Raw genomic sequence first — 14,576 nt, 5'->3', positions numbered from 1 at the left:
AAGTTATCCAATACACAGCGGAGTTACACGACCACCATACTGTAACGTTCGTTACAAAGAAGAAAACAAAATAGAGATCTGTCTACCCTACAAAGAGAAGCGCCAACTCCAACAGCGTTTATAGTGCGGTATTTGGAAAATATAACTTTTTTTATTGTTTAACCAATGTATAAGCCTATTATGTGTTCTGCTAACTGGCGCGATGCAGAAAACACTTTCCAGGAAGACTTGGCCTCAGTAAACAAGAGACCTCTTCATCATGCATCACGTCTTCCAAGAGGAAATATGAAAAAAATTACATATCCCTGTGCATTATGGAGATGATCGCATCATTAATAATGGTAGTTGGCTGGTCCTACGCTTTGTCAGGCGCAGCTGGGAAAGATAGCTGATAAAAATAGAGAAACTCAGGTACATTGTAACAGGGAATAATAAATGAGGTCTGTGGAGTCTGAAAACAAATGAAAATAACTTGGAGAGGCTCTAGAGGGAGGAGAGATATGTATTTGCTTAAAACGGGAAGCACTGTGTCATCACCTTCATCTGTCTACCATATCAGCCAATATTTAGTCACTTGTACAGCAGGATATCAAACCGCGGCTGGACAACCACTACCACTGGGTAATGCCAGGCTGACCTGCGGGAGATCTGGGAACCAAGGATAATACTGTGCTTGTAGCAAAGGTTTTTCTTTTTTTTTTAATATCCCTAAGGGTGCGTTTACACGTACAGGATCCGCAGCATATTATATTCCGTCTTACCGCCCTGCAGGAGTCTTCTCAGCTATACTGATATGCTTCTGTAGAGGATCCACTGTATTCCCTACAAGCAAAAAGTAATTTTGCTTAAAGTGTCACTGTCATTTTATTCATTTTATTTTTTTTTTGCAGAAATCAATAATGCAGACGATTTAAAAAAAAACTTTGTGATTCGGTTTATTAGGCAAATATGCCATTATCTGCATTCAAAAAGACTTTCCCCAGGTCCCCCTCCCTCCTCTCTCTCATTCACTGCTCATTATCAGGAAATTTTGACTCTTTTACATCAGTTGGGCCCTATCTGTTCTATGGCAAGGGGGAGGAGGAAGGAGGCAGATTAGTCGCCAGCAGAGAGCACAGAACAAAGGATTACACAGCAGGACCTGTGTGAAAGCAGGTATTCAGAGGTCAGTGCTGACTTCAGAGGAGATAGCCCTGTGATGTAGCTGTAAATTAACTCATTGTTGTCCTGTTTTGGTGCCTCATCTCTCTCCACCCCTCCCCTCTCCAGAGAAAACCATTAAGGCAGGGGGGAGAGCTTCATACTGCTTTCTCATGATAAAAATGCATTTTTCGGCAAAACCCCATTACAAAGTTTCTTAAAATCACCTGTACTTTAAACGACAGTGACACTTTAAAGAAGAAGTCTGGCAAAAATTTTTATTAAAGTATTGTATTGCCCCCCAAAAGTTATATGAATCACCAATATACACTTATTACGGGAAATGCTTATAAAGTGCTTTTTTCCCTGCACTACATCAAGGCTTCACTTCCTGGATAAAATGGTGATGTCACAACCCAGCTGTGGGCTGTGGCTGCCGGAGAGGATGATGGCAGGGGGACACTGAGGGACACAGGGCACTGGAGGGACACTGAGCATCCCTCTGCCATTATTCTCTCCAGCAGCCACAGCCCGCACAGGTCCGGGAGTCGGGTGGTGAAATTACCATGTTATCCAGGAAGTGACATCACCATGTTATCCAGGAAGTGAAGCCTTGATGCAGTAGTAAGTGCAGGGAAAAAAACACTTTATAAGCATTTCCCGTAATAAGTGTATATTGGGGATTTGTATAAAACTTTTGGGGGCAAGACTTCTCCTTTAACTGCACAGAATATAGCTATGCAGAGAAAAGATTGTAAGTGACTGAGAATGTGTGTCCACAAGCACTCAGCTCATAAGGAGAACATGCATAGCTATATACACAAAGCCTTAGGCTGTCTTCCCAGATTCACAGCTTTATTGTGTTTCTTTGTTTACATATTTAGAACCCCATTTGATTTTGTGGGTTCTGCAATTTTTCCTAAATTGCTTTGCCATGTGATCAACATTAAGGGTGCGTTCACACGTACAGGATCCGCAGCAGATTTGATGCTTTGTTCAGTTATTTTGATCAAATCTTCTGCAATACGGTGTGTGTGAAGTTACCCTAAAAGGTTTAATTGCAGTTATCTTCCTATTAAAATCTGATGAAGCCTGGTAAGGCTAATCACATAGCAAAGCACAGACAGTCAATTTTAAACAAAATTGCAGAGCGCCCATAAAGTGTACCTATTATAAAAATACTTTTGACATGTCAAAAGACACATGAAGTGATGATGGAATCCAACAGCATCTAGTTTAGAAGCAAAAAGACCTCTATGGGTTGAAACGTCGCTGTTCTACCATGGACATGTAATAAAATCTTTGGATTTTTGCTTCAAAACTGGATGCTGTTGGATTCCATCGTTTCTTCACATCTATCTGGCAACATTGAGAGTGTCAGCTTTCCAGTTTGCATCCACCTACACAAGCTGTGTTTACAGACTTCATTTTACGGTGCTGTTGGATCTCCATTTTCTTATTATGTACCATTTTTGATCAGTCGGAATCTGAGTGTTCACATTGGGACCGATCAGGAAAATCAGGGAGTCAGTAGTAGGGATGAGTGAATTTACAGCACTAGCTAAGCACTTCCCTAGGCTTGGCGGTCAGCTTGTAAACCTGCTGCCTCCATGCCACTTCTTGCCTTGAAAAGCTGGATCCCGGGAAAATGGGAGAAGTTTATTAGGACTGGATCCTGCTTTTCCAGGCACCCAAAGCAGAGCGGCATGGAGAGACACAAAGTTCAAAGGAAACTGTCTGACAAGCCGACCGACAAGTCTAGCAAAGCGCTTCGCTAATACTGTGAATTCGCTCGTCTCTAGTCTGTGAAGAGAAGTCTGTGAGCAGAACATTCTTTCTTCCTGCTCCGAGTCCCTCCTGGGCGGCCCCTTAGACTTACATTATGCGGCCATCGTGGTCACATGATACAGAGTCGGGAAAGAACATGCTGCACACAGACTTCTTGCAGCTTGTTCCCCTTTCTGTACAATCGCAGTCTAAACACTCAAACCCTTATCGATCAATACCGATACCTTTGACATGTCTCTGTTAGATAGGACAGACACGGTGTTGGACTGGCCTACCGGAGGATTGGAGGATCCCCGCAGCTTTAGAACCTGCACTAACAGTGATTGACATGTCGTTTCTCACTGTTTCTTCATTGGTAGGCCCCCAGGATCATTTCCTCTGGTGGGCCCCAGATACCCCAGTCCAAGATACACTTGACAGATACACTTTAATGGATTAGAAACATAGAAGATTGTCGGCAGAAAAAGACCACTTGGTCCATCTAGTCTGCCTTTTTACTATTTCCCTTCTCATTATCTTAGGATAGATATATGTTTATCCCAGGTGTGTTTAAATTCTGCTATTGTAGATTTATCTACCACATCTGCTGGAAGTTTGTTCCAAGCATCTACTACTCTTTCAGTAAAGTAATATTTTCTCACGTTGCTTCTAATTAAGCTCTAATTATGTAAACAAAACTGCAAATGTGAGGACACAACGATACACCGCATCCTAAAATCAAGCGTACGCCTTTTACTTATTTTGTTGTGTTGACCCTGTACTATGAAATGAATGGACGGAGAGCCAATTCTTTTTCTAAGCCTATATAAACACAAAACCAAGTGCAGACAGACTTCCTGAAACAAAGTCACACGAGTTAGAAGTTATTGACGTATCTGTTCTAAATCTACTGGAGGTAACATTATGGAATTTAAAGAACTACTTTTGGGGTCTGGTTAATTTTTGATATAAAAACCAGGAGATTTCCTGCTTTACAACTTTCAAGGAGAGAAAAGGAGGATTTGCACTTATATGGTGGGGAAGAGGGCGACGCAGACAGGTTTCCCCCCAATAAATGATTTAAGTGCTTGCTAAGATGGGTCATTTCCTGCTGTACAAAACTATTTTGAATATAAAATAAACCTTTTTTTATTAACTCATGTGGAAAGCGTTATAACAGTTATCTCAACTGGGCCGCAAACAATGCAAATTAATAAAACAGTGTTTTGTTTTTTTTATCCTGTGTAATCATAAAACCCAGGGCTGAAATGTGAGCCGAGAAACAATGTATACCTAATGACTGCGTGAGTAGGAGCTGGATACTCTGCAAGGAGGGAAGTGGAAAATGATGGTGGTCACTGAAGACAAGTGTACGGTGACGGCACCAACCTGAAATAACTACAGACTCATATATTGCTGTACAGGCCAACGTCTGCTGTGCATGTACAGCTAATAGGTCATAATAAGGAGAAAGAAGAAAGAGAAAAAGAGACTGATGTAGTATATCTCACTCAGCCAGATAGGAGGAAATAGTGTAGGGCTCACTCACCTAGGGGAGTTGTGCTAAGTAATAGGCACAACTCTATCAAGCGCGCACAAACATCTCCCCCACCGCAGCTAGCTCCAGGACACACACGGTCAAGGACCGGAGTGTACAACGTAGAGAAAGTTTCCCAGCTGAGACTACCTGGGACATGTACTCTTTAGATGAGCTTAGCGCACATGTGCACGTGTGGGTATGGGTAGTCACACATATAGCCAGTGTAAAGTATTTATCGTATATACCACTCACTACAAACGTGGTAACAAAATGAACTCCAATATGACAAAATAAAAAAACTTTATATAGGCAACGGGTTTTGGCGCTCTATTAATGGAGTCCCTTCCTCAGCCATATAGTACCAACAGACTCACATTCTTACGGACATGGAGAGAAAGGAGCTGCTGCACCTCACACCTATGTCTTACACCAGTGCTTCTCAATTCCAGTCCTCAGGCCTCACCAACAGGTCATATTTTGAGGATTTCTTTAGAATTTCACAGTTGATATAATTCTACTCAGTGCATCAGGTATTATCACAGCTGTTCTTTGTATGGGATATCCTCAAAACATGACTTGTTGGTGACGCCTGAGGACTGGATTTGAGAAGCACTGTCTTATGGTGGTTTTACACAGAACGATAAATCGTTCGAATTTGCACGCTAACGATCGAATTCGAACGATAATCGTACGTGTAAACGCAGCGAACGATCAAACGACGAACGATACATCGCTCATTTTGATCTTTCAACATGTTATCAAATAGTCGTTCGCAAAAAATTTGCAAATCGTTCCGTGTGAAAAGTCGTTCGCCGATTTAACCAATGTTTGAGATAGGCTTAAGCGTTCGCAAAACGAATTTTCCGTACAATATATCGTACCGTCTAAACGCTGCTCGTTATGAAAAAAAATTGTTACTCCGACATCGTTAATCGTACGATCGGGCCAATTATCGTTACGTGTAAACGCACCATTAGACTCACATTTTTATATAGAATAGACAATTACCCTTATGCTGTGTCAGATACTTCTGGGTGAAACCGTGGCTTCACAGACTATACAATTGTGCAAGCTCTATTACATATTGTGCGCAAGTCCATATACACCTATTTTCAATCCTAAATACCTTTATACTATAACAAAGGTATTCAGGATCGAAAATACAAGTACAAAAAGTACAATTGTATAGTCTATGTGATGGCGCGGTTTCACCTGGAAGTATTTGACACAACATATGGTTAATTATTATAATAATTTATCATATAAGAATGTGAGTCTGTTGGTACTGTATGTCTGAGGAAGGTGCTCCATTTATAGAGAGCAAAAACACATTGCCTATATTAAAGTTTTTTATTTTCTACTGTTGGAGTGCGTTCCGTTACTGTATTTATAGCGAATGGTATATACAATATTGCTGGCTATACGTGTGACTACCCACACTACCCGCACATTTGCGCTAAGCTCATCCAAAAGGTACCTGTCCCAGGTGGTCTCAGCTGGGAAACTCTCTCTAAATAATAATGAGAACAGAGATGAGAAAGTTAGAGGTGGTTAGTGTTGTCTACATGGTCCAGTGGTCCTCCATGCTGATGGTCTTCAACTACTTCTGCAGCAATGACATGCCATAGATCCACATGATGTAGCCTATCACTTGCTTCAGCCATGGCACTAGCATGTACTGAAGAATACTGCCAAGGCCAATCACTTTGTATGTGGATTTAAGCTGAATTTTGGAGGCTGAGAATGCACAGTTGTCCTTACGGTTATAGTTACACCTTGTAATTCATTGGTGCTGAAATAAGTGCCAATTTGTGGCCAGATAGCTTTCACATGTAGACTTTGTATTAATACATCTCTTTCCAGGAGCCCGTCCATCCCCTGGGAATGAAACGGGGTTAAAAGTGCTAAATAAAAACCATGGAAAGAATAAGAATATAGATCTTTTTTTATTGTGTAAGAATAGATACATTTGATATATGTTCTATATGTATTTGGGTATGTTTGTATTCCTTATGTATACACATCCAGAAATGAACCCGACACAATAAAAGTGTCGCAACATTTCTGCGTATTGTGCATTTTGACTGCTGTCAATGAGTAAAAGCTACAATAAATCTGTACGGGATCTGACACAATGTGTATAGGGGAATTTCTGCCCAGTCATCCAGACGATGAGGGTCAGACACTAATAGAGTACAGGACCTGCCTCACTATCTCTGTTCTAGTCCATCCCTAAGGAGTGAGATGGGGTGAGGTCAGGGCTCTTGGCGGTCAGTCAAGTTCTTCCCAACCAAGTCTGAATGGTCCTTGCTGTTATTCTGGAGCAGAAAATGGCCGAACCAAAACAGTTACTACAATCTTAGAATCAACAACTCTCCAAAATGTTATGGTGCTTAAGCATTAAAGTGTTATTGACATTTTAAAAAAACATTTAATATGTCGCGCAGACAATGCCACAACAATCTGTGAGCTCCATTCACCAACAGCAATGTTCTTCTACTGGTCAGGGTCTGTTGGAGGCAGCATCCCCTGTAAGTGATATATGTTATGGTGCGTTTACACCAGGGCTGGGGAGTCGGAGTCGTGGAGTCGGAACCAATTTTGGCTGGAGTCGGAGTCGGAAAAAGTGTACCGAGTCCGACTCCAGCTTTAAAAAAAATAATCTTAGAATAATTTAAAATTCAGTTTTGATATGAAGTTTTGCTCATCAATATATATTATGAGCAACATTCTAATAGGACACTGGCCCTATTACATAAGGGTGGTCGGGGGAATATATCAGTAATAGGTCACTGGCCCTATTACATAAGGGGGGTCGGGGAATATATCAGTAATAGGACACTGGCCCTATTACATAAGGGGGGTCGGGGAAAAGTTGTCGGTCACTATTTGGTTTGTTTCTGAGCTGGATGAGTCCATTGTGTGGGGAGAGATCTGTACTGTTCTCTTCCTGGATGCTGGATGATTGTATATAAGCAGCAGTGTAATATGAAGATATCCTGTGTAATATAGAGGAGGATAAGACAAAAGTAGTATAGCAGTAACCTCTTTCCTCAGTGTGGTGTTTTTCCTTCAGTGTTCTATGGCTGCAGCTGTGTGTGTGTGTGGGTGTGTGTATATATGCTATGGCTGCAGCAGGCTGTGCGTGTGTGTAGGACTTTGTGTGCTATGGCTGCAGCAGGCTGTTTGTGTGTGTGTGTATGCTATGGCTGCAGCAGGCTGTGTGTGTGTATGCGCGCACGCTATGTGTTTGTATGCGCGCGCACGCTATGGCGTGCCCCCTCACCCACAGTGACCCCTCTATATCACTGTGTGACCCCCACTATATCACTATGACTGACATCTATATTACAGGTATCTGGCATTGTTAGCAGTTTTTCTGTCTGTATGGTGAATATTTAGTTAGAAACATAGAAGATTGTCAGCAGAAAAAGACCACCTGCTTCATCTAGTCTAGTTGTGAGTAGTTCAGGACATGGAGGCTGGAGACTAGCTGCATCCACTGCACACACAGGAGAATCTGCTTTATATCCTTCCTCATTCCCTCAGAAGATGTAGGACATTAGGGAGAAGCTTCTAAGCCAGTGTGATAAATAACTTCCCTGGTATAGGAGTTGGAGCTGCGGCTTACAGACTCTACAGCCCAGGTTTACACGCAACAATTATCGTTTAGATTTTTGGTATAACAACCATATCTTAACAATTATCGCCCCGTGTAAACACTTGGGCCAATCAAGAGATGAGTAATAAATTGTTCATCGTTGTCTTTGAGTGAGCAAGTTCACAAATCGTTGTTAGTCATACACTGATCTTTCGTAAATCTGTTCGTGTGAACGCTCTTTAAGACCCACAACAGAGCTGTGCCTACAGCACAACTTATAGGATCAATACCATGATAAATTCCTATGTACTCTCTACAGATTCCTTGTCTCTTCCCGATAGGAGAAACCGCACGTATGTGCACCTTGGTGTTCTTACTTTGTATACAGCGCTACATTAATCAGAAATAGATCCATGCGTGGAACTAAGTGGGCGTTGTATGGATGCCACACCAACTGTGCTCCCCAGCCTGAGCAGTATCTCTTTACACTCCAATCTGTAACTTATTTACTGCTTTATCTTCTATATGGGAGAATTACATACCATCAAGTTCTCAAGTCCAATGATCCTGGTAAAACACCATCTGGGCATTCCTCCTTTGTCTAACAATACATACTGAATAGATCACACACAACCTGGATACGTTTCATTGCACTTTACATATCATCAATAGTATTCATACTATATTGTACATTGCAACTGAACGATACCTCCAGCCTCCTCTGGAGATATTGCCATGGTTTTAGACACAGATTGGCCCCATAAAACATGACATGTCACTTATTAGGTCTTCTAAATGCAAATCTGCATTAAACAATATGTGGCAAAATATGCACTAAATTCTGTAGTGTGAACACGTCCCAATGGTCTCTAACTTTTTCTAATATACCTCCTAGACATATGCAACAATAAGTCCAGGCCTGTTCTGTACACCAAGACCAGGGATGGGTGACCTCCAGCTGTTGCAAAACTACAATTTCCATCATGCCTGGAAAGCATAGGTTCCCAATCCTTGACCCAGAGCAAACACCTAATCCAAGGAGAACATCATCCACTGTATTATAAGACCCATGTCCGTATACCCCTTCTTTAGTCATAGAGATGTGAAGACAGAACTATGGTAAGCCATATAGTTAAACCTCCTGGATAGAAGCAGCTACTGAAAATGCCCGAATTAAAGATCTCTGACGCTGGACGACAACTAGCGATGACTATTTCTAGTGCAGAACACTCTTTGTACAGTAACAATGTTATCATGGCTGTGGCACCAAAGAGGGAATCTGTCCGATCACTTGGAGACTACACCAACTTCTATTTAAATGTCTTATCGCCATCTTGGGAGCAGACAAACAATGCAGCATTTTTAGCAGTGTCTTGCCTATGCTTTCTCCACCCTCATGTTTCTATCACTTGCTGAAAGAAAGTTTTAGAAACTCGGAGCAGACAATTCTATGAGAAGTCACTATAAATAGATGCCACAATGATAAAATTAAGTGTTATCCCACACCCTTGTTTCCATTACAGGACAGCCACTATACACAGATTATAACACGTACATTATAATAATGGTCTATTATGATTACTCGCTGGAGTATTAGGCCTAATTCACAAGTCTGTTGTTCTGTCCGCAATTGCGTGCCCGCAACAACCAATGTTATTCAATGGCCCCGTTCACACGTCCGTACGTGTATGAGGGGCCGCGATCCATGCCGCAAAAAATCATGTTGTAATGCGGACCGGTTTTGTGGCACGGATCGCTAGGGTGAATGAAGTGAATGAAGGATGCACATTCGTAGGGCGGTCCACAGTCGCGGACTGCACTACAGGTGTGTGAATGTGGCCTTAATCTATGGAATGGTCATGTTTAGAGGGAACCAATCACAACAAAATACGTATTAAGCTAGGGAAACGTGCTGATACATCCCCCAGCACACTTCCCATAAATGTTCCTATCCCTTGCGTCCCTGCAAAGTAAAAGTTGTAAATTTACGTTTATAAATTGGCTATACTTGCTGTACTGCGCATGTACGGCGTGATGAGAATGTAGGTGCGCCTCTGGATGACGTCATGGTACCGATGCTTTTTGAATAACGCCCCTCATGCCCAGAGAGGTGTGATTACATTACAGGACTGTCCAGGGGACAGTGACTACTTGCAAAAGGCTCACAGCCCAGATGACTAGTTGTGGGCGATTTACATACGGCACGCCAATTTATAAAAGCAAGGTAGGGTTCACACCCTAAAAACGGATGGAAAAAACAGATGCAAGTGTGTGCATCCGTTTTGATCCGCTTTTCCATTGAATTCCATTATTAAAAAAACGGATCAAAATGGATCCGTTTTTTTTTTAACGGACACAAAAATGAGGTTGACTATGTTTTTGTGTACATTAAAAAAAAAAAAAATCCGATTTGATCCGTTTCTTTATAATGGAATTCAATGGAAGAACGGATCAAAACAGATGCACATGCATGCACCCGTTTTTTCCATCCGTTATTTGCAAAGTACGGATGAAAAAAACGGATTGCAAAAACATAGTGTAAACCCAGCCAAAGTGTATAACTTTTACATTGCAGGGACGCATGGGGACAGGAACACGTATGGGAAGTGTGCTGGGTGATGTATCCGCACATTTCCCTAGCTTAATAGGCATTTTTTATGTGATTGGTTTCCTTTAAAGTTCTTGGGTCCTAAAGCAAAATGTATGCCATGGCCCCAAATGTAAGTATATAGTACCGATATTGTCTTCTGTGGCTTTTTAAGTCTCTGATTCCTCCCTGCACTATACACGCAGTGACTGACTGCCCATCAGCCACAGAGAGACACCAATGAATGTTGCATCTGACAGCCATAGGGGACTGTGGCATGCACTTAAAGAGGGCCTATTACTAGGTGAACTTACAGGGGTAAGAAAAGGTTTTCAAATCAGATGTATACATTACTTTTACTTACAAATCTCAAATCTCAGTCATCTCAGTCATCAGCTGCTGCATGTCCTGCAGGAAGTGATGTATTCTTTCCAGTCTAACACAATGCTCTCTGCTGCCACCTCTGTCCATGTCAGGAACTGTCCAAAGCAGGCTTAGTTTGCTATAGGGATTTTTACAGCTCTGGACAGTTCCTGTCATGGACAGATGTGGCAGCAGAGACAAAACACCACATCCTGCAGGACATACAGCAGCTGATAAGTACTGGAAGATTTTTAAACAGAATTTACAAATCTGTATAACTTTGTCATATTAGGTTTTTTTCCACAGGAGTACCCCTTTAAGAAAATCACAAGACTGACTTAGCTGACACTGCCTCCTGATCTCCAGCAATGCATTTCTTATGTTTCAGACCTCCACACCTAATACGCAAATGAATGACTGGCTAGCCATCAGGTTGTGATTGTCAGTGATTCACTGCAGAACCGTGAGAAATATATGGCTGGTGATAGGAGACAGTGACCGCTAGCCTTCTGGCTTCCTTACGTTGACCGTAACCCAATGTAACCCTATAGAGACATTTAGCATGTACATCAGGTGCTTTCCTTGCTTACATGATAAATGTAGCTGAAAAAATTTGATGTCTTAACAAAAAGGGTTGTCTGAGGCTATGCATACATCACATTCACTTAAGATATACACCAGCAACCTGACAAAAAAGGTTGCCATCCTATACCATGGCATACTGACAGCAGGAACATTGACTTCAATGGACAAATGTGGCGACTTTGGACCATTTTTCACATCTTTTTGCTGGACTCAAAAACACAGCAGACCACACAACATAAACTAATGCATTGGGGAAATGCACTGTATTCACTGTGGTCAGTCCATTAAATGTGATGGTTTCGCTGTCAGTATGCTGCTGTATACATCTGCAATACCCTGAGCAAGTCGATGGGGGCTTCTCATGTACAAAGACCCTGATACTGCATTGGATACTGAATTTGTTACAACTGTGTCCAGTCCAGACAATCTATAGACTTAATATTGTACAGGTTGCTACAATGTTGCTTAGTTTACAAAACATTGCCACAATGTCATCAAATTGTAGCAATCTCTCGGTTGAGACAAGTACTAGGCCTGCATTAGCCTCAGGATATCCTTAGGCCTCAATTATCAAAAGGGTAGCTTGACACGTAACAGAATTGCAGTGGGAATTCACACTGCGAATTTACAGCAAAATCCGCTGCGATTCCCCTCCTGTTAGTTTCAATAGGATTACATACTCGCAGCGGACTTGTCATCCCACTGCAAGTATGTAAGCGGCAACCCCCAGTGCATACATTACCCAGTCCGCTCTCCAGCTTGTTCTGTGGCTCCCGATTAGCTGTCCTGATTGGCTGAGCCAGGAGCCACAGAATAATCCGGAGCGTTGTTATAAAAGTTATATAAATAATAATATATATAAAAATTATATCCTGACATAGGAGTCCCCTGGCTGTAGCAAAACTACCCCTCCTATCATGCACTGAGAGGGGATGGGAGTTGTAGTTCTTCAGCAGCAGAGTCAGCTTGGGCACACTATCACTGTTAGTTGTCACTGTTAGTCAGGTGTTGCTGGGCCTTGTGGTGTTGCACAGGCTACGAGTTACACAGACTGAGAATAGCAGTGTGTACGCTATTTTCTTACGTAAAACACGCAGGAGTCAGTGACGATACGCCCTAGCAACCACGTAGTTCACGTAAAGCTTCCCCAGAGACTAGGCCGCAGCCTGAGAGCGGAGAGGTAACTCACACGTCTGTGCCCTGCCGCACGAAGCCGGAGTTGAGGCAGCGCCGGGCTATCCTCCGCCACACCGCGTCCCGGCAGCTGACGTGGTAGAGCTTCCTGCACACCTGCCCGAGCCGCCCCAGCGCCCGGCCGTCCAGGTAGGAGAGGACGAGCAGGAGGATCTCCTCAGGCAGCTGCAGAATATGGGCTCCCATGTCAGGGGGCGCCCGGCGCGCAGGATCTGGAGGGGTTCTGGTCTCTGCACTCTCTTCTCTCCCATGGTTGGTGCTCGGGTCACAAGTAGCTGGGACTGGGAGCCATGTCAGTGTCTGACCGAGTCACGTGACTAACAGGAACTCTCAGCGGCGGCAGCACCCGGACTGATACATAGATCAGAGCGGTGAGGTGCGCGGACCAATCAGAATCCAGCTTTCGCTTGTGTCCGTTCAGGATGGATAGTGAAAGAAGAGATCTGATTGGTTGCTGTGAGCAAAGGTTTCAGTTTATGTATGGTCCAATGAGGTCCACAGCAAATTCTGTTGCCCATAGCAACCTAACAAGGCACATTAGATCATCAAGCTGTCTGATTAGTAGTTTTTATACCCTGTATTATATGTAACTAGGAAACCATGGTTCTTATTCCTGTGTTTGTCCAGGCTCTTCAGTTTCTTCCCTTGTTCACACATAGAAGGAGATTTAGCAAACCTTGTGCGGAGGAACAGCTCAGAAGTTGCCCGTAGCAACCAATCAGGTTACAGCTTTCTTTTTAAAAAAATGTAAGAGGCGATCTGATTGGTTGATATGGGCAACTGCTCCACTGTTCCTATGCCTAAGGTTTGATAACTCTCCCCCATAGTTTGTTGGGCCATTATACGAACCTAAGGCGGCTGAAAAAACACACTAAAGGGGGAAAAATTAGATTTTTTCTTTCAGGACCTGTACTTTTAGCTATTTAAAGGGAAACTGACAGCAGGTTAAAGGTCTCTAACCTACAGTGCATGGGGCCCGGATGGTAAATTAAATTTATTCACCTTGATCCTCGGTCGTTTTCAGGAAATTTACACCTTGTTCTATATGCAAATTAGGGGTTTTGGTGACCTGGGGGCGTCCTTCCTCCCCGGTCGTCCTGTCCCTCCAAATAAATATTGGGTGAGGTCCCTCTGGGGCTGAATATTCTTTAGGAGGAGCTGGCTGGGACAGATTGTGCACTGAGGGTGCTAGTCCCGCCCCCAGTGCACCAAACTGTGTCATTTACATAGGGAATAAGGTACAGATACTGAGGATGAAGGAAAGATCACCTTGTTAACATACATTCCTGTACATGCATACCTAAAAGTACAGACGCGGGTGTGGTGGGTATGCTTATGTCTACAATTATTTGATGTGTACTAATTATTTAATATATAGTTATATGTTTCTATATATTTTTACTTTGGAAAATACTTTTCGTGTAAAGTCTTTACAAATAAAGTTGTAGATTTCAATTTGAATATTGGTTTTGGTTATAAACATGAAAATGCATACACATACAAAGGATCTGAAATATGCTCTATGGCTGGAAGTGGTGTAAAAATACTAAACATATAATACTCACCCCCTCCCCATGGCTGCTGTGTCTCTGTTGGTCTCAGCTTCCTCCAGGGATAAGTCCTTCGATCGGGGTCATGAAAAGTGTTTTTGAGGCCAATTTTGGTAGGTATTACTAAATAAAAATGTGCAAAAAAAGTGTGCAATACTGTTGTTTACAGAAGTAATTTTTCTGTGCCTGTTTCTAATATGTCAGAAGAAGTGACTAGTCAGTCCCAATAATCTACATAAAATAAAAAAG

General features: G+C 42.5%; 1 protein-coding gene across 2 annotated transcripts in view; it reads right to left on the bottom strand.

The window, feature by feature from the left end:
- The window catches only part of FBXW4 (F-box and WD repeat domain containing 4), a 126,810-nt gene extending 113,668 nt beyond the window's left edge, over positions 1 to 13,142 (bottom strand). The window contains exon 1 of one of the 2 annotated variants that reach the window (XM_069979037.1): positions 12,773 to 13,142. In XM_069979037.1, coding sequence (XP_069835138.1) covers positions 12,773 to 12,963 — 191 coding nt within the window. In that variant the 5' untranslated portion in view covers positions 12,964 to 13,142. The remainder of the gene's footprint in view (positions 1 to 12,772) is intronic. The other variant, XM_069979036.1, reaches the window with a different exon arrangement.
- Positions 13,143 to 14,576: the final 1,434 nt, after the last annotated feature.

The sequence above is a fragment of the Dendropsophus ebraccatus genome, chromosome 8 (assembly GCF_027789765.1).
Source record: "Dendropsophus ebraccatus isolate aDenEbr1 chromosome 8, aDenEbr1.pat, whole genome shotgun sequence".
NCBI lineage: Eukaryota > Metazoa > Chordata > Amphibia > Anura > Hylidae > Dendropsophus > Dendropsophus ebraccatus.
Note: the sequence above shows the minus strand (reverse complement) of the source record. Positions and strands in the feature narration are given on the sequence as shown.